At 42.9% G+C, this 20,605-nt stretch overlaps 7 protein-coding genes across 8 annotated transcripts; 3 read left to right on the forward strand and 4 right to left on the reverse strand.

Moving 5' to 3' along the window:
- The first annotated feature begins 114 nt into the window (after positions 1-114).
- Positions 115-1,691, forward strand: LOC122616584 (26S proteasome non-ATPase regulatory subunit 4). Its single transcript, XM_043792096.1, has 3 exons — positions 115-247; positions 351-491; positions 553-1,691. Exons 1-3 carry the CDS (start codon positions 222-224, stop codon positions 1,568-1,570), a joined length of 1,185 nt encoding a protein of 394 aa, XP_043648031.1. The 5' UTR covers positions 115-221; the 3' UTR covers positions 1,571-1,691.
- A 467-nt stretch (positions 1,692-2,158) lies between these two features.
- LOC122617636 lies at positions 2,159-2,621 on the reverse strand. Its single transcript, XM_043793563.1, has 2 exons — positions 2,437-2,621; positions 2,159-2,356 (listed from the first exon to the last, which is right to left on the reverse strand). Exons 1-2 carry the CDS (start codon positions 2,545-2,547, stop codon positions 2,261-2,263), a joined length of 207 nt encoding a protein of 68 aa, XP_043649498.1. The 5' UTR covers positions 2,548-2,621; the 3' UTR covers positions 2,159-2,260.
- Positions 2,622-3,128: 507 nt separating this feature from the next.
- LOC122617288 (V-type proton ATPase subunit e) lies at positions 3,129-3,971 on the forward strand. Its single transcript, XM_043793086.1, has 3 exons — positions 3,129-3,357; positions 3,412-3,459; positions 3,561-3,971. Exons 1-3 carry the CDS (start codon positions 3,263-3,265, stop codon positions 3,685-3,687), a joined length of 270 nt encoding a protein of 89 aa, XP_043649021.1. The 5' UTR covers positions 3,129-3,262; the 3' UTR covers positions 3,688-3,971.
- A 1,472-nt stretch (positions 3,972-5,443) lies between these two features.
- LOC122616900 lies at positions 5,444-5,851 on the forward strand. Its single transcript, XM_043792487.1, is given in 1 exon segment — positions 5,444-5,851. A coding segment is annotated over 1 exon segment (408 nt).
- Positions 5,852-6,114: 263 nt separating this feature from the next.
- On the reverse strand, positions 6,115-15,863 carry LOC122618617 (serine/threonine-protein kinase WNK1). Of its 2 annotated transcripts, XM_043795188.1 has the most exons (10): positions 14,478-15,863; positions 14,099-14,271; positions 11,250-14,037; positions 11,062-11,193; positions 8,894-9,727; positions 8,200-8,619; positions 7,083-8,133; positions 6,902-6,966; positions 6,669-6,840; positions 6,115-6,613 (listed from the first exon to the last, which is right to left on the reverse strand). In XM_043795188.1, exons 1-10 carry the CDS (start codon positions 15,390-15,392, stop codon positions 6,483-6,485), a joined length of 6,681 nt encoding a protein of 2,226 aa, XP_043651123.1. In that variant the 5' UTR covers positions 15,393-15,863; the 3' UTR covers positions 6,115-6,482. The 2 variants fall into 2 exon arrangements, with proteins under 2 accessions (XP_043651123.1, XP_043651124.1); XM_043795189.1 differs by lacking the exons at positions 6,115-6,613; positions 6,669-6,840; positions 6,902-6,966; positions 7,083-8,133; positions 8,200-8,619 and adding an exon at positions 10,944-10,990 and having other exon boundaries at positions 9,710-9,727; positions 14,478-15,534.
- Positions 15,731-17,236, reverse strand: LOC122618618. Its single transcript, XM_043795190.1, has 3 exons — positions 16,671-17,236; positions 16,331-16,486; positions 15,731-15,867 (listed from the first exon to the last, which is right to left on the reverse strand). The coding sequence occupies exons 1-3, from the start codon at positions 16,839-16,841 to the stop codon at positions 15,850-15,852; spliced, it is 345 nt and encodes a 114-aa protein (XP_043651125.1). The 5' UTR covers positions 16,842-17,236; the 3' UTR covers positions 15,731-15,849.
- A 759-nt stretch (positions 17,237-17,995) lies between these two features.
- LOC122616901 (bromodomain-containing protein DDB_G0280777) lies at positions 17,996-20,108 on the reverse strand. The gene is made up of 3 exons (XM_043792488.1): positions 18,621-20,108; positions 18,082-18,174; positions 17,996-18,001 (listed from the first exon to the last, which is right to left on the reverse strand). Exons 1-3 carry the CDS (start codon positions 20,106-20,108, stop codon positions 17,996-17,998), a joined length of 1,587 nt encoding a protein of 528 aa, XP_043648423.1.
- Positions 20,109-20,605: the final 497 nt, after the last annotated feature.

Raw genomic sequence — 20,605 nt, forward strand, 5'->3', positions numbered from 1 at the left:
GTGTCACAAAATGTAAATTACTTACGCAAGGGAAATGTACTTTAAATAAAGGTCGGGTGTAGAGAAACGTAAAAAATACGTTATTCAATAGAATGGAACCAAAATCCCGCACAACGGTCATACAAAGCTGATATTTTAATACCGATTGCTCAAGCAGCACATCCCCTGGCAACCCTGGAAAATTACAGTTCAGTGGCAAAGTGACAAGCAAAAATACGAAAATGGTTCTGGAGAGTACTATGATATGGTAAATTATTGTTTTTTTATTTAATACGTAGAGGATTTGAATGTTTTCACGTACTGATACGATGGAGCGCGGCCCAACACTCATAATTTACACCAATTTACAGCTTTGATAACAGCGACTACCAGCGCAACGGAGATTACTTTCCCACTCGTCTCAACGTCCAGAAAGATGGCATCAATCTGGTTTGCCTGACCAAGCTGCGATCCAATCCCGAGAACAATGTGGGCTTGATGACTCTGTCCAAGTGAGTGTGGAGCTGTCTGTGGCTATGCCGAGTATTCCTTATGTCCTTGTTTATCCCTTAGCACCGTGGAAGTGCTGGCCACTCTTACTAGCGATGTAGGCCGGATTTTCTCAAAGATGCATCTGGTTCAGCCAAAGGGCGAGATAAACCTCCTGACCGGAATACGAATTGCCCATCTGGTGCTGAAGCATCGCCAAGGCAAGAACCACAAGATGCGCATAGTGGTTTTTGTGGGTTCTCCCATCAATCACGAGGAGGGCGATTTAGTGAAGCAGGCCAAGCGCCTCAAGAAGGAGAAGGTCAACGTAGACATAGTAAGCTTCGGCGATCATGGCAACAACAATGAGACTCTCACCGCATTTATCAACGCGCTGAACGGCAAGGACGGCACTGGCTCCCATTTGGTCAGTGTGCCTCGGGGATCCGCTTTGTCGGATGCCCTGCTGTCGTCACCCATCATCCAGGGCGAAGACGGATTGGGCGGAGCTGGCCTGGGCGGAAACGTCTTCGAATTTGGTGTAGATCCCAACGAGGACCCTGAGTTGGCCCTTGCCTTGCGTGTATCTATGGAGGAACAACGGCAGCGCCAGGAAAGCGAGCAACGTCGCGCCAATCCCGATGGGGCTCCACCGACTGGGGCAGATGCTGGTGGCGGCGTTTTGGGATCTGGACCTGGAAACGAAGAAAGCGCCGGAGCACACAACGAGGCCAACACCGAGGAGGCCATGCTGCAGCGTGCCCTGGCCCTGTCCACCGAAACACCCGAGGACAACTTGCCGGACTTTGCTAACATGACTGAGGAGGAACAGATTGCCTTCGCTATGCAGATGTCCATGCAGGATGCTCCCGACGACACTGTTACCCAGCAAGCAAAGCGCCCAAAGACAGACGAGACAAACGCCCCCATGGACGTGGACGAGGACTACTCGGAGGTGATCGGTGACCCGGCCTTCCTACAGAGCGTACTAGAGAATCTGCCTGGTGTTGATCCCCAGTCAGAGGCGGTGCGCGATGCTGTCGGTTCACTCAACAAGGACAAGGACAAAAAGGGCGAGGGCAAGGACTTGCAAAAAAAATAAACCGCATCTATGATTATATCTAATAAGCTCGTTTAAAGCATTTGTATGCCCATTCAAATCATTTGTAGCCCTCTTTCAAATTATGCTTCAAGTGAAAATATATAAACAAATACACATGAAATGCTCCTGACCTAATTGACTTTGTGAGGGTCTTTTCTTTCTCTGCAATTTTTATAATATTAATCTTCTAGTTCTGACAGTTCCCAGACATCTTGACCTTCATACGGAAATGGCCATATCGACTCGGCCTGTAATCCTAATCAAAAATGTATATCTTTGACGCTTCCTTCTATATGTTTTATACATTTCAACGAATCTATCAGACCTTTTTACTCTACGAGTAACGGCTATAGTTAACGTACATAAATTGGATAAGGAATTTAAAGTTAATGATTTAAAGTCATCGATTCCTGAGTTCATTGGGCAGGGTTCGGAGTTAAGCACTTCAAGGATTAAGGATGTAAACCCTCTAGAGTCCATTTAACACCTGTCTTACTGAATTTCATACCATATAACAGTCCGGCTTGATTATATCCGATATCGAGAAGTAAGGCCCACTTTTAGTTACAGCATAAATAATAAAATCAGTTTGTCAATGCGTTATAGTTTATTTCCCTATAGCAGGGGCACTATTGCATTGATGATCTTTACTTTACAGGGGTATTAACTATGTGTGGTATCGTATGCAGATTACTTGTCGCCCTTGTAGTCCCGGATGTGGTAGAGCACCCAGGCGGGAATGCACAAGGATGCAGCGCACATGCCGCCGCCGAGAATCACTTTCTCCTGTAATGCAAAGAGCAATTGAAGAATTAGTTTTTCGGTTTGAGAATCACATCCTCGTTATGCAACTAGCTCAAACTTACGGCGGTGGAGACGTGCTGGGTCGGAGGTCCGGAGACGACCGACTGGCAACGGCTCTGCATAGCGCTACGAATAGCGGGGACCAGGAGGCGAGCAGCGCTGTTTTGGAACATTTTTACAAACTTTTTCGCAAAATACGCTGCCGTAAAATCAATGTTGTAAGGTTAGAATGCTTCTTCTTAACGATTTGTCATTCCCCGTTTCTTAGAGATGAGCTTTCTCGTTCTCTAAGGTGTTTTTTGCGCAGTTAATTATTTAACTTTAACTGCTTATAAATAATGTTTTTATCAACCTAAAATAAGGAATTCAATTTTTTATGTTACCTAATGTCGGTATGGTGAATATTTGTATAATTAGTTAAATAAAGTTTAATATTTAAAAATTACTTAACATTAATTAATTCAAATAGCATTTTTATGTGTAACATAATTTCATGGGACAAATATTACACTCTATTTCAGTAGTGTACATTTTATAAATCTAGGTAGCAATAAAATGCTTTGCAGGAATTTAAAATTACCCTTGTAAATATACAAAAACAAGGGCAAAACAAGATTTTTGAAAATATTATAGCTGCTCTTATTGTTACATTTTAAATGGGGAAAGGATAAAAGATATATCGGGAAAAAGAAGCCAGAGAAAGGCGGTCCAGAGTGACCACTTCGTGCCATCGAATTTAAACGATAGTCGCGCACGGTCTCACTGCTGCATGGGACATGTTCGTCATGTGATATTCGTTGCTCGAGAAAAAGTTCCGTGATCGCATTGTCCACCTTTTTATTTTTATTTTGCCCGAAGCACTTTGCGCCGATCCTTTGAGCCTGCAAAATGGTTTCCGAGTGGGTGGCACCAATCGTAATCACCAGCATTTGGGCCTTTATTGGCATCATCTGCCCCTTCTTCGCCCGAGGTCCCAACAGGGGGTAAGCTGTTTACCCAACTTTAGTTTCTTTACAAGTAATTTAACTATTTGGCAGGGTGACTCAATGCTGCCTGATGCTCACCGCAGCAACTTGCTGGCTGTTGTAAGTACCTATATATAAGCATGCATCTAAACGCTTGATTCAGTTGGGCTTAGACCAGTGCTCCCTTCCAAAAACGCTTATCATAACGTTTTTCCTTGCAGCTGGCTGTGCTGCTACATGACGCAGCTAAACCCTCTGATCGGACCCAAACTGAGCATGAACGAAATCATGATCATGGCCCGCGAGTGGGGTAATGAGATCAAGGACACCATGGCTGTCACCGTCTAACCCTTATGTATTCGTTTCACTTGTTTTGTTATTGTTTCTTTATCAAGGATGTTCCGACATTCTGTATTATTAATTTCCACTTACTGTTCAAAGCATAAAATAAATTGTACTTGCGATCACGCTTTGGGCAAGACGTTGTAGAAAATCTTAGATAAGCAACATATTTGTATACTTAGTACACGCAAAGATGTAAAGTTAGCCTTGACTTTTTGGCCAAGCATTCCCAATAGTCGAGTGTCTTAAAATAAAGATTGAAACCTAGAATAAAGTATATTTACACATCATTTTGTGTTCAGTTGGTAACATGACTGTGCTTTAAAAACTCATGCTAACTGCGGGTAGAGGTTACCATGTTTTCTACTCGAAGCATCCGCAGTTATTACTCTTACTGTGTACCCTTAGAAACTGAAAGGCGTGGGAGGATATATCTCCAAGTGGTTAGGATTCTAAGCTTAGACGTGGCAACCTTGGTTCTGCTGGAGTGCGAGACCCAATTTGAGAATATATCCACTCTTTGACTGAAGACTAACGTTTCTAAGGCATACAACGAAATTTTCCACACTGACAGTTTTTGGAGGTTTGTGGTCGTTAGGGTGGGCGTGGCAATATGAATATAAACCTGCGCTGCGTCTATGTCTTTGGAGTCTGCATGCCAAGCCTCACCTTTCTAGCTTTTATAGTTCCTGAGATTTTGACGTTCATACGGACGGACGGACATGTCCAGATCGACTTGGCTATTGATCCCGATCAAGAATATATGTATATACTTTATATGGTCGCAAACGCTTTCTTCTGCCTGTTACATACTTTTCAACGAATCTAGTATACACTTTTACTCTACGAGTAACGGGTATAACTAAACAGATACATATTAAAAGCAAATTATTTAATTTATTTAAAGTAAATGCAATATTAAGAATTTACCTACCTAATTTAAAAATTATAGTTTAATAATATATTTGGAACTAAAAGTAAACGAGCCATTTTTTAGTTCATATAGCCGTATTAAAGCTTTCTTATTGCCACATAAGCAATGCATAGTTTTCGGCGCAACTTCACTTTAGAATAGTAGTAGATAACAAAATAAAGGTCCCTTTTGATCACACTTAGAAATTGTTTACATATTTGCCAGAATAATTATATTACATGCGATTATATGTGAAACCTAAATTTCACACAAATTGTATAAGCCGGGGTTACAGAAAGAAAGAACGCTATAGTCGAGTTCCCCGACTATCTGATTACTCAGCTAGTGGAAGTGCGAAGGAGAAATTTCAACACAGACAGTTTTTGGCGGTTTGTGGGTGTTAGATTGGGCGTAGCAAAAAGATTTTTTGCAAATCAAGAGGAATTTGCACAACTAACAAAAATGTGAAAAAATATCAAAACATTTTTGAAAAGTGTGGGCGTGGCAGTTTTGGGTGGTTTGTGGGCGTTAGGGTGGGTTGCGGCAAAAATATCGACTCGGCTATTGATCCTTATCAAGAATCTATATATGTACTTTATGGTCGGAAACCCTTCCATCTGCCTTTTACATACTTTTCAACGAAGCTAGTATACCATTTTACTCTACTAGGAACAGGTATATTTTATTACAGTCTTAAAATAACAGGCACGTTCTTCGGAGTAGCTAAAAACTTATTTAAATTAAGTTACACTTTTGTGTTGCACAGTTGCTGATCCAGACTCCAAAAGCTAGCATCACTAGCGGCCACCAGAAATAGTGTTAAAGAAAAAATTCAATTTCGTTTACAACATGTTGACATTGCTTTGCCTATTACCTAAAATCACTCTCGCATTACTTAAAATTACCCAGGCTCAAAGACCGTCTTTTGCTGGCCAAAGACCTGGAGATGGACTAAGTCAGAAGGACAAACACTTCGGAACTAAAACTACCGCCGTGGAGAATATTAATGGAATTACAGGTCCCAGAGACCCAAAATTTCCTGAACAGAATATATAAAACCTTCCTTATGGAGCACCCCAAAGGCCGCCCGTGGGAGATCCGGTGGTTTATCCTTCCACACCGGAGGATTTGTCAACCTCGTCCAGCCTCGTCAACAAAGTTGACAGATTTCCCACTCCAAATGCCCCAGATCACAGTCGATTTCCCATCGATGCACAAGGTGACAAGGACTGGATTTTGGACACAAGGATTTTTTAAGTTTTCGTAATCTTGTGTTATCAGTGGTATTCAAACAAAATATGTACAAAAGGCATGCTGTAGGCTATTGTATCCATTAAATTGAATAGGCCTTTAAGAAGTGTATTATAATTTTAGTCTGCCAGCTCCCTGAGCACATTTGAGACGCTCCATTAAAATTGTTATAGTATATATTCGGTAATAAGTTATTTATTTAGTAACTATGCAGTATGTATACATCATTTTGAATAAATGATGGCTAATATATAATATTCCTATATGCATTGTTAAATTATTACATTATCGAAATGTTTATTTACAGTTCCTTTTACTAATCAAATTTACAATTTCCTTAAAAAGTTCATACAAAACATTTAATATTTATTTTAAACAAATAAACGAAAGCCAAGTTGGGAAATAAGGAATTTTAAATAAAAAATTAAACAGAAAGAGAAATATAAAACAATGGCATATCAACAAGAAGCGTTTGACTAATATTTACAGACAACCCCGTAACATTCGACAACTTTTTACTTAAAATCTACCTCCAGATCCACGTCCTCCAGCTCGAGCCAATTATATTGCCGAGAACATAGAGTAGAGCTGTTAGTATGGCTTGTCAAAAGTGCATGAAGCAAAACATTTAGAGAAGTTATGTGTTTGCGGAGCTAGTGGATGTCGAATTCGATGAGGACGAAGCTGCTGGAGCTGCCAAATTGGTTGAAAGCTGTGCGGCAGCCGAAGAATAGTAAGCTGCATTAGCTGGAACGTTTGTGCTAATAGCTGAAAAAAAATACAGTTTTTATATTTTTCTGATAGGATCGTTAGCAGAACATACATTGGCGCAGTGCCTTTTGAAACTTTTCGTATTCCACATAATGTTTAAGACGCAGCTCGTCCTCTTCGATGAGTTGTCTCTGACGCAACAGCAACAGCCGTTGGTGCTGGTTGGTACCCAAGCGCGTATTGCACAATTGGTTCACTAATGAGTCTAAATTGTGCTTTATATCCTGAAGAAAGAACAGTTGTATTTATTCATTTATAGCAATATGGCTTTTGAGTTGTTCTTACGGATTGAATATCGCTCGGTAGCAAATGCGGATGCGTAGCTGCTAAAGATACAGGCTCTTCGGTAACTGCAATAAAGAATAAAAAAGTTGTAGAGTTCTCACATGTAAGTAATAAGGTATTGACAAACACACAATTGTTAAAAAACTATATATAAATAAATAAATATCATGGATTGGTTTACCTTCACCAGACGTTGCATTAAAAATTGGTTGCATTACGTGTTGCATGGTCTGTGCTGGCTGCTGAGACCCCATCAATGGGGACTGCTGCAACAAATGATTTGGCACAGCACTGGCAAAATTTTGAGGTGCTGCCACATGAGCTCCAGCCTGCTGGTTGTACATTCCGGGCACGTTTTGTTGGTGCATGTGCGATTGCATCTGCAACTGATGCTGTTGTTGCGAGATCATTTGCTGTTGGGCACCCATAGTCTGCATGGGTGGAAGCTGATGCGGCATATTTCCCTGAGCCATGCTCACCACCTGTGGTGGAAGCGTGTGAAGTTGGTTGGGCTGCGACTGGATAAATTGGTGCTGGGGATGAGTCTGTTGTGTGCCAGGCAAATTAAATTGCTGTGATCCTTGCTGAGATCCCTGTTGCTGTTGCTGCTGAATCAGGATCTGCTGCTGCTGTTGTTGCGAGATAATAGGCATTTGATTCTGCTGTTGCTGCGACTGAACCGTCTGCATCGGTAAGGGTTGTTGTTGTGGCTGCTGTTGAAGAGTGTTAACCATTGATGGGAGCCCATTAAGTGGTGGTTGCTGTGGCTGTTGTGTCATATTTGAATGCACACTCTGCTGCTGTGGTTGTATGTTAGATAGCTGTTGCACGTGGGTGCCATTAACAACTTGAGGTACCACAATGCACTGAGCCCCTGCTCCACTTGTAGTAGTTGAGGTTCCACCTGGCAACTGGTGGATTTGCTGGGGCTGTTGGTATATCAACTGAATTCCGTTGATAGCTAGCGGAACATTTTGAATGGGAGAGCTGATGACTTCGGTTGGAGTGTTGACCACGCTGCCGTTCTGAACGGAGTTGTTGGTCTGCACCTGGCCTCCAGGGCCGGCGACTTGGAGGTCGATCTTCAGTTGACCCTGAGCAGGTTCTTCAACTCCGGTTGAAGTTTTCTGCTCCTGCACACGACTGACACTGAAACGCGAAATCTTACGCGCGCTTGGGTTAACGACTTCTTCAACTTGTTTAGGAACCACAGACAATGTTGCTGATGAAGACTGAAAATGGGAGAGGTTAGGAATATGTGCAAATGGATATCTATGAAACAACGATTGGTTTCTTGCCTCGTCTGTGTTTTCAGTATTTCGCAAAGCTGCCAATTTCTTTTCCAAATCCGCAATTGAATTTTGGTTAATTGATCCATTGCTGGGATTTCTTTGCGGAGGATCACTGCTGTTCGTTGAAATGGAAGTGGTAGATGGTTTTTCCAAGCTGGGCTGCTTGGAAAGTTGTTTCTCATGACCCGTGCCGATAGTAATTCCAACCGATGCCTCAGTTGGAGTCGGATCCGAGTTGCTCACTGTCCCCTCCAGATTAGTGGCAGTGTGCAGGTGCACATCGGATCCCATGCTGTTGTCAATGGATGTGCGACGTGAGTTGTAGACGGATGAGCCAGAGCCCCTGGCGGACGTTAAGGCTGCAGTGGGAGTATTCTGACCCACTGAGGGTGCTGAAGTTCCTGCTCCGTTGTTTGACTTGATTATCTAAGGGAAACAAAATATATTTTATTAGAAACATTTTCGAAATAAATTTAAATATTTTAAAATGACACTTGGTGCAGGTTATTTGATAATAACCAAAATGTAATCTCATGTAAAATGCAAATTCCCAAAATGTTTCCTTATTAAACGACTTAATAGTTTAAGAGTTGTACCGATTTAAAGAGATTATGTTTCAGAATTTTGTAGCATAACACTACTGTAACACTTGCGAAAAAAAGCTAATACTTCTGTTTGAATATTTTTAAATATTAATTACCTCTTGGGTTTGTGGTTGTCCAGAGGTGGCCTTTAGGGTGGACATTGCTGGGGAAGCCTGGTGAGGAGCTCTGTTGTTAATCGAGGCCACTACAGCAGAAGCGAAAGCGTGGGCATGAGTTATGTTCTCCAGTTCTATTTTTAGCTGCTCTAGAGTATTGGCTGCTCCGGTTCCCTGGTTGCCCACAGCCTGTGCGGACTTATCTTTTGGCTTCTCCGCTTCCGCTTCTGTTCCTTGCTGGGCGTTTTCCGAAGTTCCCAATGCGGCCTTGTTGGGCATGTCAAAGGTTATTTTCACTGCCGTCAAATCGTCAAGACTTCTAGTATGCTTTAAGTCTTCTTGAATCTTTAAGTGACGATTCAAGGGCAAATTCAGACTGCGAGGAGCACCATTGCCGGCCGACTCCAAGAGCTTTTGCATTCTGGCTATAGCAAAGGAGCAAGGCTTCTTATCCTTTCCATTGTCAAGCGGTGGCTCCGGACCAGTTGGAGTAATGTTGCTGTCGGGCATATAGTCAATCGATAGCGAAGTGTACTCCGAGGCCGTGCTCGTTTTTCGAGAAACGGAACCAGAACCGATGGTCACGTCATTGCTGCTATTGGGCGCATCCCTCGATGCGGTTGATGAGGAAGACATGGTCGAAGTGGTTGTGGGCGGAGTGCTGACATTCAGCTGTGGTTCCTTCGCATTTGGTAGGTTGGGTACATGGGACCTGGCCTCTAAGGTCAAGTTTGAGTTCGACTGTTCAGCTCCTCCTCCACCGGATGGCAGGGTTTCAACGCCATGGATAGTGGGCTCGAACATCTTTGTGATATCGCTGGCGGTTTCATCCCGCTAAAACAAGTGGGTTAAATGTGAGTTATAAAAGTCAAGCAAATTTGTTTGTGCATATACATTATTACTTTAAATAAAAAAGTACTGAAAGTAGAACTGAAATCAAATCATTATTTATAAAGTCCACTTTTGATTATTAAAAGAGCAGAAGAAACAAATAATTATACTTCTGGATAAAGTTTTTTAAAATGAGATATTTATAAGTTCAAACTTTAGTTTAAATTCGTTTGTGTTAGGGCCATTAAAACTGAAATTAATAAAAAGTTGTAAGAAGCCTATTAACCAATTACACTTTTCAATTTTTTCATTATCCCATAACTCATTTTGAATGAATTATTTAGTTCCAAAACGATTTAGTTTTTAATGACTTCAGTACAAATTTTCTAACAAAATGTACAACGTAAAAGTTAGATCATTTTTTTTTTTGAAACGTGCTCGTTTTCTTTAAGATTATTATTATTAAACATTGAATGCTTATAGAGTATCTATTTATCACGAACGATAAATTTGAGGAAATCTGAAAACGGTTTTAAATTAGATCATAAAACGAACATTAAGTATATACATTACAACTTATGAACAAACTTCAATAAATTTACTTTTTGAGTTGTCTAAAAAAAAGGAAAATCCTTGTAAGTAAAGAAACATTTTAAATTTAGCTAGGAAAAAATAAGTGTTTACATAAGCCCAGTGCACACAACACTTACAGATCTATGTCTTTGGTGTGACCTAAACGTGGAACGCTGTCGAGTTAGAGACGCGTGTCGGACCTGTTTTATTATAGTAGGGATAGACAATCAAAAAACATGGATTTTGTGATATTGATATTAAATCGCTTAGTTAAGTAATTTACGAAATCTTGTTAGCATCATTTTCTCGATATTGAATCGCTGCTTTTCGTAGGAAAAGGAAGGATTTTGTTGGACTCATGTAGCGGTATGAGAATTGAAGTAATTTATATAGTCAACGAAAACATGTAGTAGATAAGGACGAATATCTTTATATTTGTAAAAATTATTAGTGATGCTTGGTGAAGTTTTAAAGTTTCAATTTTCATTGAAGGATCGGACTACTATAACAGCTGACTTTAATTTGGGTAAAAATAGGTGCGGCGTGGTAATGTGATACCATTAGGAACACACTTAAGAAGGGCTATAAACATAATCTTATTCTATATGAGTTTCTAGAAAAATAGGTGAATCATTTCATTTATTACGGGTTGTGCATCCAATGAACCGTGTCCATCTCTGCGCTTTAAGAACCCTAAGGTATCGTAAGAATAGTCTTCATTGAGTAAAAATTTTAATAGGATTAAATTTGGGAAAGCGATGTACCTTTTCAATATTTCGGCGATAATAAGTCGGTATAGGGATTTGATTAGGATTCTGTTTGACTTGGTCAACTATTTCATTGATCATTTCCACAAAAACTGTACTTTGACAATTAGAAAGCAAATCTTGGGCAATCTGAAAACGAAACGATATGATGATTCACTTTTGGTTAAAGCAAGAGAATGTCTCACCAATTTATTGGCTATTTCAACCGGATTTACATCTCCTATGTCGAATTTAAATGTAATCGTTTTAAGTTTGTTTTCCATATGGCAGTTGATGACGCTGCCCTCGTCGACGCTGGTAACACTTAGTTTGGGAATCCTTTCGTTTCCGCTCCGGTTGGATCGCCTCGGTTTCTGGGAGCGTGTGCCCGTGCCTGACTGCTTTTGCTGCTTATCCGCATCAGCAGAGTTCTGGGTTTCTGTCTTCGGTGCAGTTTCGAGGGTACCATGGACGCTATTTACAGACATTGCTTCCGTTGCGACATTTGCTTCTTTGTTGACTTGTATTGCCTGCAAATTTTCCTGTTGCACAGGCCCTTGCGAAGAAATCTGTGAGATTTGATCTACTGCAGGTTGCTGCTGTGGTTGTTGCTGAACAACGAGTGGTTGCTGTGTCTGGGGCTGTGGTTGCTGTTGTACCAAAGGCTGCTGATGTTGGACCAGAGGCTGCTGATGGTGGACCAAAGGCGACTGCTGTTGGACCAAAGGCTGTTGTTGCTGTTGCACCAAGGACTGTTGCTGCTGATGACTTATAGCTTGTTGTTGTTGCTGGGCTGTCTGGCTATGCAGCAATTGCTGTAATTGTTGTTCCAACGGCATTGATAACTGTATGGGTTGCTGAGTGGGCTGTTGTATAAATTGCGTTGGCTGTGGTGGTAAGGCCGAAAATGCGGGATGCTGTTGGGGATCACTAAGTGTTACTTGTGGGCCCTGTTGGTTGTAAGTCTGCTGTATTTGAGGAGCCACAGAAGTTGGTGGAACTTGAATCTGAACTGGGATCTGAATAGGTTGCTGATGCTGATGCGGTGCCATCACTTGCGATCCCGTAACAAGTTGCTGATGTTGTTGCTGCGGCAAAGCCTGCGCATACTGCTGAACGAATTGCTGTTGTTGAAGTTGTTGTTGTTGTTGGAGTTGCTGTTGTTGCATCTGCTGTTGTTGCTGCTGTTGTATTTGTTGTTGTTGAAGCTGTTGCTGCTGAAGTTGTTGCAGCTGATGCTGGGCCAGTTGCTGGTGCATAATCTGTTGCTGATGTGAGACAGCAGCTTGTTGTTGCTGCAAGATCTGTTGCTGAATTTGAAGAGGCTGCGAAAGCTGTTGCTGCTGGCCTGCTTGCTGCATTGCATAAGCTTGTTGCATGTTTACGGCCTGTTGAGGCTGTTGCTGCTGAAAATATTGCTGGGCCTGTTGCTGAGCCATTTGTTGCTGTTGAGTCAAATCCGGAGCTTGCACGTTAGGGTGCATAAGCTGTTGCAGTTGCTGCTGCAGTGGCTGTTGTTGTTGCTGTGGCTGCTGCTCATGTTGCTGCGGTGGCAAAACAGTTTGGGGCTGTTGTTGCGGACCAACTTGCTGTACTTGAACTTGCTGGGGTATCGGCTGCATCATTTGTGGCTGCTGCTGTTGGTTGACTTGTTGCTGTGGCATGACCTGATGATTCACTGTCGATGCCACTACAGGTGGTTGCTGTTGCATCTGTTGACTGCCCGTCGGCGATATGACCTGGTTATTGGTCATCTCCTGTATCGGTGCATTCGAATTTTGATATGACGCCAGCTGTGGCGGTTGAATGTAGTGCACAGTTGGCTTCTGTTGCATGGGAATAGCCGGTGACGGAATAGCCTGTGGCTGCACCGAGATCAACTGAGAAACAGCAACTTGACCTGGGACCTGAACAGGTTGCTGTATGCCACTGTTCGGAATCGAAGTGTTCGACCGAGTGGAAAGCTGTTGCGGTTCGACGCTGTTCGTGGATAGAGCAAGGCTTGTTTCTGAATCAGTGTTAAGCAGGTCATACCTTAGCTGCAGGCGCTGATTCCATTTTACACCATCCTCCTCGTCCTCAGACTCATCCTCCTCTTCCTCATCTTCATCGACGTTGGTCGGCAAACTCTCACGTTGCTTTTGCAATGCCAACTTTTCTAAACGAGACTTTTCGTTTTGCAGCTTGATTTGAGTTTGACGCTGGGCACGTTCCTTAAGCAACGACACCACTTGCACCTTTAAAAGCCGAGCTACAGCGCGAGAGTCGTCCTCAGATATAATATTTTCCTTCATCATTTCTTGCGCAATCTGTTCGTACTCATCATGCTTGATGTTGTACTCAAACTGGATTGCCTCGTTTTCCTTATGACGGGACGAGCGCTTCTTGGGGTCCATAAATCGCAGTCGGAACTCGATGATGCTGATGCTCGGATCAGAAAGAAACTGTTCCGAAGCAGTTGGCTCTACTCGTATACCAATATCCTCGTCAAAGAACTCGGATTCTAGCAGTTCGTTGCAGCTGGGCCGATCCTCCTTTTTTAGTTCAATGCACCGTTCGATGATGTCGCGCACGTTGGGATCCTCCACCTTAGCCAACGCCGCTGGCTTAATTCCTGAAATCACCTTTTTGTAGATCTGGGCCGGACCCTTACACTCACTGTAAGGATATTCCGAAATGGCCATCTCTAACATGCACATACCGAATGCATATACGTCCACCGACTCGTCGTAATGCTCCTCGTACATTTCCGGGGCCATGAACTCCGGCGTACCAATCACAGATTTCGCGTGGGAGCGGTTTTTCAAAGTTGCCAGGCCCAAGTCGCCGATTTTAACACTACCAGTGGTGCCAGTTATAAAAATATTATCACATTTCAAATCACGATGAATTATAGGAAATTGACGAGTATGCAGGAAGTTGAGGCCTTTTAGGATCTGGCGACACCATGACTTCAATACCTTTGGGTGTATTTTCTTGAATCGTTTCAAATAGCTATAAGTAAATAAGAGTTTATATTTATAAATATCCCATTGAAAGCCAGGTTTACTCTTACGATTTTAAAGTTCCAGATAACATTAGTTCGGTGACTAGTACAATATTTTTCTTGCGGCCAATGGGAAACTCCCAATATGTATAGAACCGCACAATGTTTGGGTGCTGAAGTTTCTTCAGCATGTCTGCCTCCTCGCGAAATCTGGTACGTTCACTTTTTTTTACTTGCTTGTCCTGTAACACCGATAGACAAAAAATTTTACATTAAAGTTAACTAAAAATTCATTAAATAAAAAGAGAACTCAATCAAAAATTCATGATAATTATTATCTATTTGATAACTAGCTTATGCACGTTTGGGATATTTTTTGCTGACTAATAAACATATACATATGCTTATTGGCACAACAATAATTTACATAAGAAGTTTATTATCTTACCAATAATTCGCACCAGGCAACTGGAACACCCGTCAACGTGTCCAGGCCACGATATACAGTTTTAAAGGATCCACGTCCGACTTCCTTATCGTACTTAAAGAATCGTCCGCACGGCGACATGGCCACCGGATCATCGTCCTCATCGCTCTTGCTCTTGGTTATCGATGTAGCTGAAGATGTGGTGGATACCGTCGACGTGGAGGGCAGCAGGGATGCAGATGCATCTGTCGAGGCCCCGGTGACAGTAGCTTCCTCTGCGCTAGCCTCGGAGCTCTCCGTCTTTTTGGTTATATCGTCGATGCTCTTTGCCTGCTTTTCGCTCTGAACTTCGGTATCGTCCTTATCCTCTACTTGAAAGCCAACGCGTTTTACCCCACTTGAGTGCTTGGTAGAAGACTTCAATGGCACATCATCTTCAGTCTTTTCGATTGTAAGACTCCGTGACGCTTCGGTTATTATGTTGTCGATGATTCCGGCCACATGGTGGGAAGTGGCATCCGTAGCATTGGAGCGCGTTGGCGTGCGGAACTGCTCCTCCAGATGCTCTGCCTCGCGGGAAAGCATCTCGATGTTGTCGTCATAGTCCCGAGGAAACTCCGTCTCGAGTTCAACGAACTGCAGCGGATTGGTGTTCCTGCCTGACTGTTCCACATTTTTACGGACGAATCGAATGTTTTGCACAAAGTTCGCCGTCAATGTCGTTGGCGTGGTTTTTGACGAGTGCAGTGGTGCCTGCTGCTTGATCAATGGCTCGATCACCGTGTCCGAGGAGGACTTCCTGGCCTCCATTTTCTTGGTGTCTGAAGAAACCGCTTGCGACGTCCCCTTGACAGACTTGTCTTTTTTAGGTTTGCCCAAAGTAAGACCAGCTTTCTGGTGGGTTATGGCATCTGCAGGGTCTGTTTTGCCATCCATTCCGTCCTCATTCTGTTTCTTGCTCTGGTTGTCCTGAGAGCCAAGCACCTCTACATCGGTCGATTGCTGTATGCTCAGAGCGCCGTTGTTGTTATCGTTGACTTTCGGTACGTCGTCTACGTTTTTCGGGCTTAACGCCGTCTTGCCGGGAAGGGAGTTACTTGAAAAGCGTCGTAGCACTCGCACAAATAGATTGCTTTTGCTGGCTGCCGGTAGTGTAGGCGTGGTGTTCAGCGTGGGTAGAGAGGAAGCTGGCTCGATGGGTGATGACTGAATTGAAGTGGTGCTGCTAGTGCTCGTGTGTGCAGAAAGTGTGCCCTGCTTGCAAGTGGGCTTTCTGCTCAGGGTGTCTTTTAGTTTTGATGTCGGGCTCGGCTTTTGCCTAGAGGAGGCAGATCTATTAAACGAACGGTGTCCCGACTTTTGTATATTAGCTCCCTGCACAGTTTGCTCCTCGCTAGAACTTGAGGTATTCCTAAAAGTATGATGAAAGTGGTTGATTAGATTGTATAGATTCATGGGTACAAAAGTCGATTTTTCCACAGTTCTTAGTAATCTTCCTTTCACAAACATTTTATAAACAATCAATATTAGGAATGAAACGGTTTCAGTTTACGTGTTTTGGTAAGTGGTGTTTTTTGTTTAATTAATTAAAAAAAATTTATCAAAACAGAATTGTTAACAAATTTTTCAAGTTCAAAGATATTTAAAAAACGATTTTCCTGGGAAAACACATGGCTTGTTTTATCTATGTTTCCATAAAAGTATTTTTTAAACCAGCTTTAGCCCGGATGAATATATATCCAAAAACGACTGTTGCTTTCAATCCTCTTTTGCTATGAGCCCAGACTTGAATCCTTTAACCCGAATTCAACATTAAAATAAATAAAGATTTTCCCTAAAACTTTTCGCAACTTTTGGCAATGACTCCAACTCACCTTTGAGGTTGCGTGGTGCAGGAGGTAGTACCATCTTCGCTGATGGCGCTTCCCTTCCGAGCACGGTTTGTAGGTACGACTTCTTGTTGTCGTACAAAGTCGCAGAGGGTTTGTCCAATTTTGCAAGATTTTCAGCAGCAGACCACCACGTTTAATCTGAAGCGAGAGGTAAGGCGGGGTATGAGTACAGGGAAGCAGAAATGGAGCAAAGGTTAAATTCCGGCACTCTTCACAGGAGGGACTGGATGGGACTGGGGCAGAGGCATGGACAGAGGGAGGAGCAGGGAGGGGTGACCATTCCACCCACTTATGTTCGTTGCTGGGTTTCGACGTCGCTTACAGCTGGGTGGAGGAAGAAGCGCCGTCGTCTCCAGGAGGCCGAGGTGTGCGCTTTCCATGAATCACTAGTTTCGATTGCACTACGTTCGTCACTGGCTCTGCCGTTCCACTCTATACTGTTCTGTTCTTTCGCGAGGGATATGTGCGTATGTGCGGTACGCTGGCTATACATACATATTTATGTACATTTGATTGGGGACAGGAAGCATATGCAGTGGCTATGATGTCATGGTTCCACGCCGCTCCTTCCTGAAGTCCTTCGATTGACGGGATCGTCGCGAATTAGGGATTTTGGACCAGGACGGGGTCTAGAGCTGTCGGGCCGTTCGCATCGAGGATTTTAGTTTGTGATTGTGGTGTTCAAAGGTAATCCGAATTAGCAGGCTTTCATGTTACGGCACAGGGGATGGGTAAGTCTTTCGGGAGATACTGTCGCCGCCACAAGGGGGGTCAATTGCATTGAACGCGAGCGAGAGTCAGCGGAAAATTAAAGTTATTTCGCCAGAAATTCCCTTTACTTTCACAAAAAATTTTACAAAGCAACTGGGTTTACTTGTGTTCGTGATCTATCGATAGCGCATATTGTTACACAAGTGTTATCGGCGGTGATGCCACCCAAGTTGCCAGTTTGTCTAATATATATGTTATGCACTAGCAGAAATGTTACCTGGCATCTGTAAAGCTGGACAGTAGGCCGTTACTTTTTGAATAACTTTTAAAATTGTTAAAAATACTACACAACCTTTATGCTTTAAGCAACTTACATAAGCAACTTAACATTTATACGCCACTTAAAAGGGAATATTACGAATAAAAACCGTAAGAACATCCCCTACTAAAAAAATGTTAATAAAGTTCAGAACCAGTCGAGTAGCCTATCCAGTATTTCTTATTCAGCTAGGAGATATTCGTTTCTCGTTTTTTTCCTAAAGCGAAAAGTTCAGGTAGTCTCCGTTTATAGTAATAGATATAAATATGATTTTAAAAGAGGTTTTTTTTTTACTTTGATAATTTATTAAATATAACTAACTCCTCTGAATGATTTTTGAGATACATACAAATATAGAATTAAAATACACATGCACTAATAGTTTTTAGATAGTCACTTTAATAAATAGGAAAGCTATAAGTGCACGATATTTTTATATATGAATAACAAGACAAAATCACTTTTTAAATATCCCTAAACTTTACCATTTCCAGTGTCATACATTTTTGTTACTATACTAAATTTGCATATTTTGTAATCGCTAGAATAAATAAAATTAAAGCAAATAGTGTTTTATTTTATTTAAGTTTATGAGCAAGATCCTTTACTTTTAATCGTCACACCTGAAATAGAACCATAATGCTATATATTTTATTGTATAAAAAATAAAAATAGGATACATAATGCATACTATATTTCGTACGTATCCATTTGGCATATCTCTCACATATTCCGTGTCCTTTGGATTATCCGGAGTAGCTGGACTCGTCCCAGTGAGGACCTTCGGATCCTCTTGCTGAAATTGGCAAGAATATCTTAGGCACGAATTCACAGAAAATAGATTTGACCCCATTAGGTAAAATTGGTACAGGACTTTAAGAAGTCAAAAAATCCTTTTTGCTAGAGTTGATTTACCAGTCTTTTTATAGTTTAATATATATTTTGTTTTCGAAAAACTCATAGACATAATCGGTATTTATTTAAGTCAGTCACCATTTAACGACAATTTAATAATAATTTTGATCAAATGATCCTTTTTAAAATCTGTATTAAACTTTATTGTATTGATTTTTCGATACTTCAGTATCGTACTTGTAGGTCCGTAGCTAAAATGTTTTAAAGATTGAAAGGACTTGGTCTTGGACTAATTATTGATCAACAATTTAGTCAAAGTGAGTGGCTATACCTATCTTTTAGCTAATATGTGTATACTAATTGCGGCTTTCAAGAAACAAAACCCACCTGTTTTCCAATTTCAGTGTCAGCACTATCCTCTGGGTCGTCGGTGTATTCCTTAATGGGCTTGCTGAGCTCGATCTTTGGTGCAGGAGATTTTGCGTGTTCGCGGGGAGCTTGGGCCACGGTTTCGTAGTAGTACTGATTGGCTTTCGGGGCTTGGGTGTACTTCATGGATCCCCTGATGGCATCCTGTTCGGTGAACTCGAATCGCAGGGGCTCCGGCGTAAAGCTCTTGTGACTCTTGGCGAGGTGCTGGCTCTTTAGCGGCGATTGAGTAGTGGTCTGGACCGCCATGGGAGTGGAGACCACATGCTTCACAGCTTTGTTGCCGTCGGACTTGACCACGAAAACATCCTGACCTGCTTGGTAACTGCCGCGAACCACAGCGGAATTCACAGGAGCGGGATCTTGCTGGTAGAACAAATCGGACACTTGTATGGGCTCATTGTAACTGGAGGAGACTGAGTTGTCTAGGCCAGCAGTTTTATAGGGAACATGTTGCTGCAGCGCTTGATGCTGCTGGGATTGATGTTGCTGCGGTTGCTGGTGCTGCGGTGGCTGGTGCTGCGGCTTCTGGTGCTGCTGATACAGCTGCTGCTGCTGACTGTATTGCTGTGGATATTGCTGGAGCAGCGTCTGCTGGTCTCGCTCGGCGTCCAGCTTCTTGAAGTCGGGATCCCTTTTGGGCAGGAAGTACTCGTTGGTACTCATGAATTGCAGGTAGTTCTGGGCCTCCCTGGACTCCTTTGCAGGTGGCACTGCCTGGCGAAAGTTCACCATCTGGCTGATTTCCTGCTTCGCCGGAATATCGGTATCCTCGTAGACAGAGTAGCTATTTGGATCCTGAGGGAACTGGCTGTTTTGGAGGGCAGTTTGCTGGGAAGGCACCACACTGAAACTGGGAGATCCCTGCTGTCCGAAGAGCTTGGGATAGTGCAGGTACTGGGAGGCCTGTACGGGAATCGCGTGCTGTTGAATGGGTGCGTACACTGGCTTGTGGTCCTTCATGATCACATTGCCATTAAAGAGCGGCGAGGATTTGAAGTTCTGGATGTACTGCTCGGAGACATACTGGGGTGGAAACTGGTTCTTGCCCACATCCAACACCGGAGCGTCCTTCACGTGGGCGAATCTGCCCTGCTGATTCTGCTCGAACTGGTATCTCTTGAGCTGGTCGTTCGGCGGAATGTTCCCAAGCTGCTCGCGGCGCATGATGTGTTGCGCGGTGGCAGGAGGCGGGGACCTCAGGAACTTGTTGGGACTACCAGGAAGCATGGGCAGGTTATCCGATCGTGATCTTATCCGGGGCAGTAGTCCGGGACCCGGGGGTCGATTGTGGTTGAAATGGGTCTGGGGCTGGGGCTCACTCAGAAACTGCCTTATGCGCGCTTGTCTCATATCACTCTCACCGCACTGCACTTGGTTGATTAGGAAAACTATCAGAACTAGTGCCTCCAAAATGGGGGCCAATTTAAGCGGACGCTGAGTCATTTTTAAAGCTCGTCTTCGTTCCACGACGGTCTATTGGTATTTGACATTTGTCAGTTCCGCGGCCAAAAGCAAAAAAGTTTCTTTCGAATTAACCACGCATACATGCGAAGCTTCTTTTCCATTCGACGATCCACGATCTCGAAGACTTGATCTCACTTTCTTTGTTATCCGGCCAGTCGTTTAAATAAAAATGGAACGCCTCGCGGCACTGCAGCCAAATACAATATCGTGGCCTCGTCTTTGGGCCCAGATGCAGCTATCTATGTATATCTATTTAAAACCGAGTTTGTTCAGCATCAGCTTTACATGGGTACATTTTCTAGAGCCTGTTGTTCCAATGCGGCAGCACCGTTAATCAATCGAGGGTCTCGAGCATCCACATCCATCCGATTACTTTCTTCTTGAATTTCGGCGGTGTCGTCGGTTGAAAAGCAACTGAGTGGCAAATGGAACGTTTCTAAACCAGCTGTGCTGGAATTCGGAGTGTTGGAATGGCC

Source organism: Drosophila teissieri, chromosome 3L, assembly GCF_016746235.2.
Source record: "Drosophila teissieri strain GT53w chromosome 3L, Prin_Dtei_1.1, whole genome shotgun sequence".
In the NCBI taxonomy this organism is placed as follows: domain Eukaryota; kingdom Metazoa; phylum Arthropoda; class Insecta; order Diptera; family Drosophilidae; genus Drosophila; species Drosophila teissieri.

What these genes read in the sequence shown, in the direction of transcription:
- LOC122616584 (XM_043792096.1), top strand. Translation starts at nt 222, where the DNA reads ATGGTTCTGGAGAGTACTATGATATG. An exon ending in CTGGAGAGTACTATGATATG is followed by an intron (nt 248 to 350) that starts GTAAATTATTGT and finishes ACCAATTTACAG; the next exon opens with CTTTGATAACAGCGACTACC. An exon ending in GGCTTGATGACTCTGTCCAA is followed by an intron (nt 492 to 552) that starts GTGAGTGTGGAG and finishes TTTATCCCTTAG; the next exon opens with CACCGTGGAAGTGCTGGCCA.
- LOC122617636 (XM_043793563.1), bottom strand. Translation starts at nt 2,547, where the DNA reads ATGTTCCAAAACAGCGCTGCTCGCCTCCTGGTCCCCGCTATTCGTAGC. An exon ending in CCCAGCACGTCTCCACCGCC is followed by an intron (nt 2,357 to 2,436) that starts GTAAGTTTGAGC and finishes TTTGCATTACAG; the next exon opens with GAGAAAGTGATTCTCGGCGG.
- LOC122617288 (XM_043793086.1), top strand. Translation starts at nt 3,263, where the DNA reads ATGGTTTCCGAGTGGGTGGCACCAATCGTAATCACCAGCATTTGGGCC. An exon ending in GCCCGAGGTCCCAACAGGGG is followed by an intron (nt 3,358 to 3,411) that starts GTAAGCTGTTTA and finishes ACTATTTGGCAG; the next exon opens with GGTGACTCAATGCTGCCTGA. An exon ending in GCAGCAACTTGCTGGCTGTT is followed by an intron (nt 3,460 to 3,560) that starts GTAAGTACCTAT and finishes TTTTCCTTGCAG; the next exon opens with CTGGCTGTGCTGCTACATGA.
- LOC122618617 (XM_043795188.1), bottom strand. Translation starts at nt 15,392, where the DNA reads ATGGATGGCAAAACAGACCCTGCAGATGCCATAACCCACCAGAAAGCT. An exon ending in TTGCCTGGTGCGAATTATTG is followed by an intron (nt 14,272 to 14,477) that starts GTAAGATAATAA and finishes TCGGTGTTACAG; the next exon opens with GACAAGCAAGTAAAAAAAAG. An exon ending in TAATGCAACGTCTGGTGAAG is followed by an intron (nt 6,967 to 7,082) that starts GTAAACCAATCC and finishes TCTTTATTGCAG; the next exon opens with TTACCGAAGAGCCTGTATCT.
- LOC122618618 (XM_043795190.1), bottom strand. Translation starts at nt 16,841, where the DNA reads ATGTATAGCCAGCGTACCGCACATACGCACATATCCCTCGCGAAAGAA. An exon ending in GCTTCTTCCTCCACCCAGCT is followed by an intron (nt 16,487 to 16,670) that starts GTAAGCGACGTC and finishes CTCTCGCTTCAG; the next exon opens with ATTAAACGTGGTGGTCTGCT.
- LOC122616901 (XM_043792488.1), bottom strand. Translation starts at nt 20,108, where the DNA reads ATGACTCAGCGTCCGCTTAAATTGGCCCCCATTTTGGAGGCACTAGTT. An exon ending in ACACTGAAATTGGAAAACAG is followed by an intron (nt 18,175 to 18,620) that starts GTGGGTTTTGTT and finishes TGCCAATTTCAG; the next exon opens with CAAGAGGATCCGAAGGTCCT.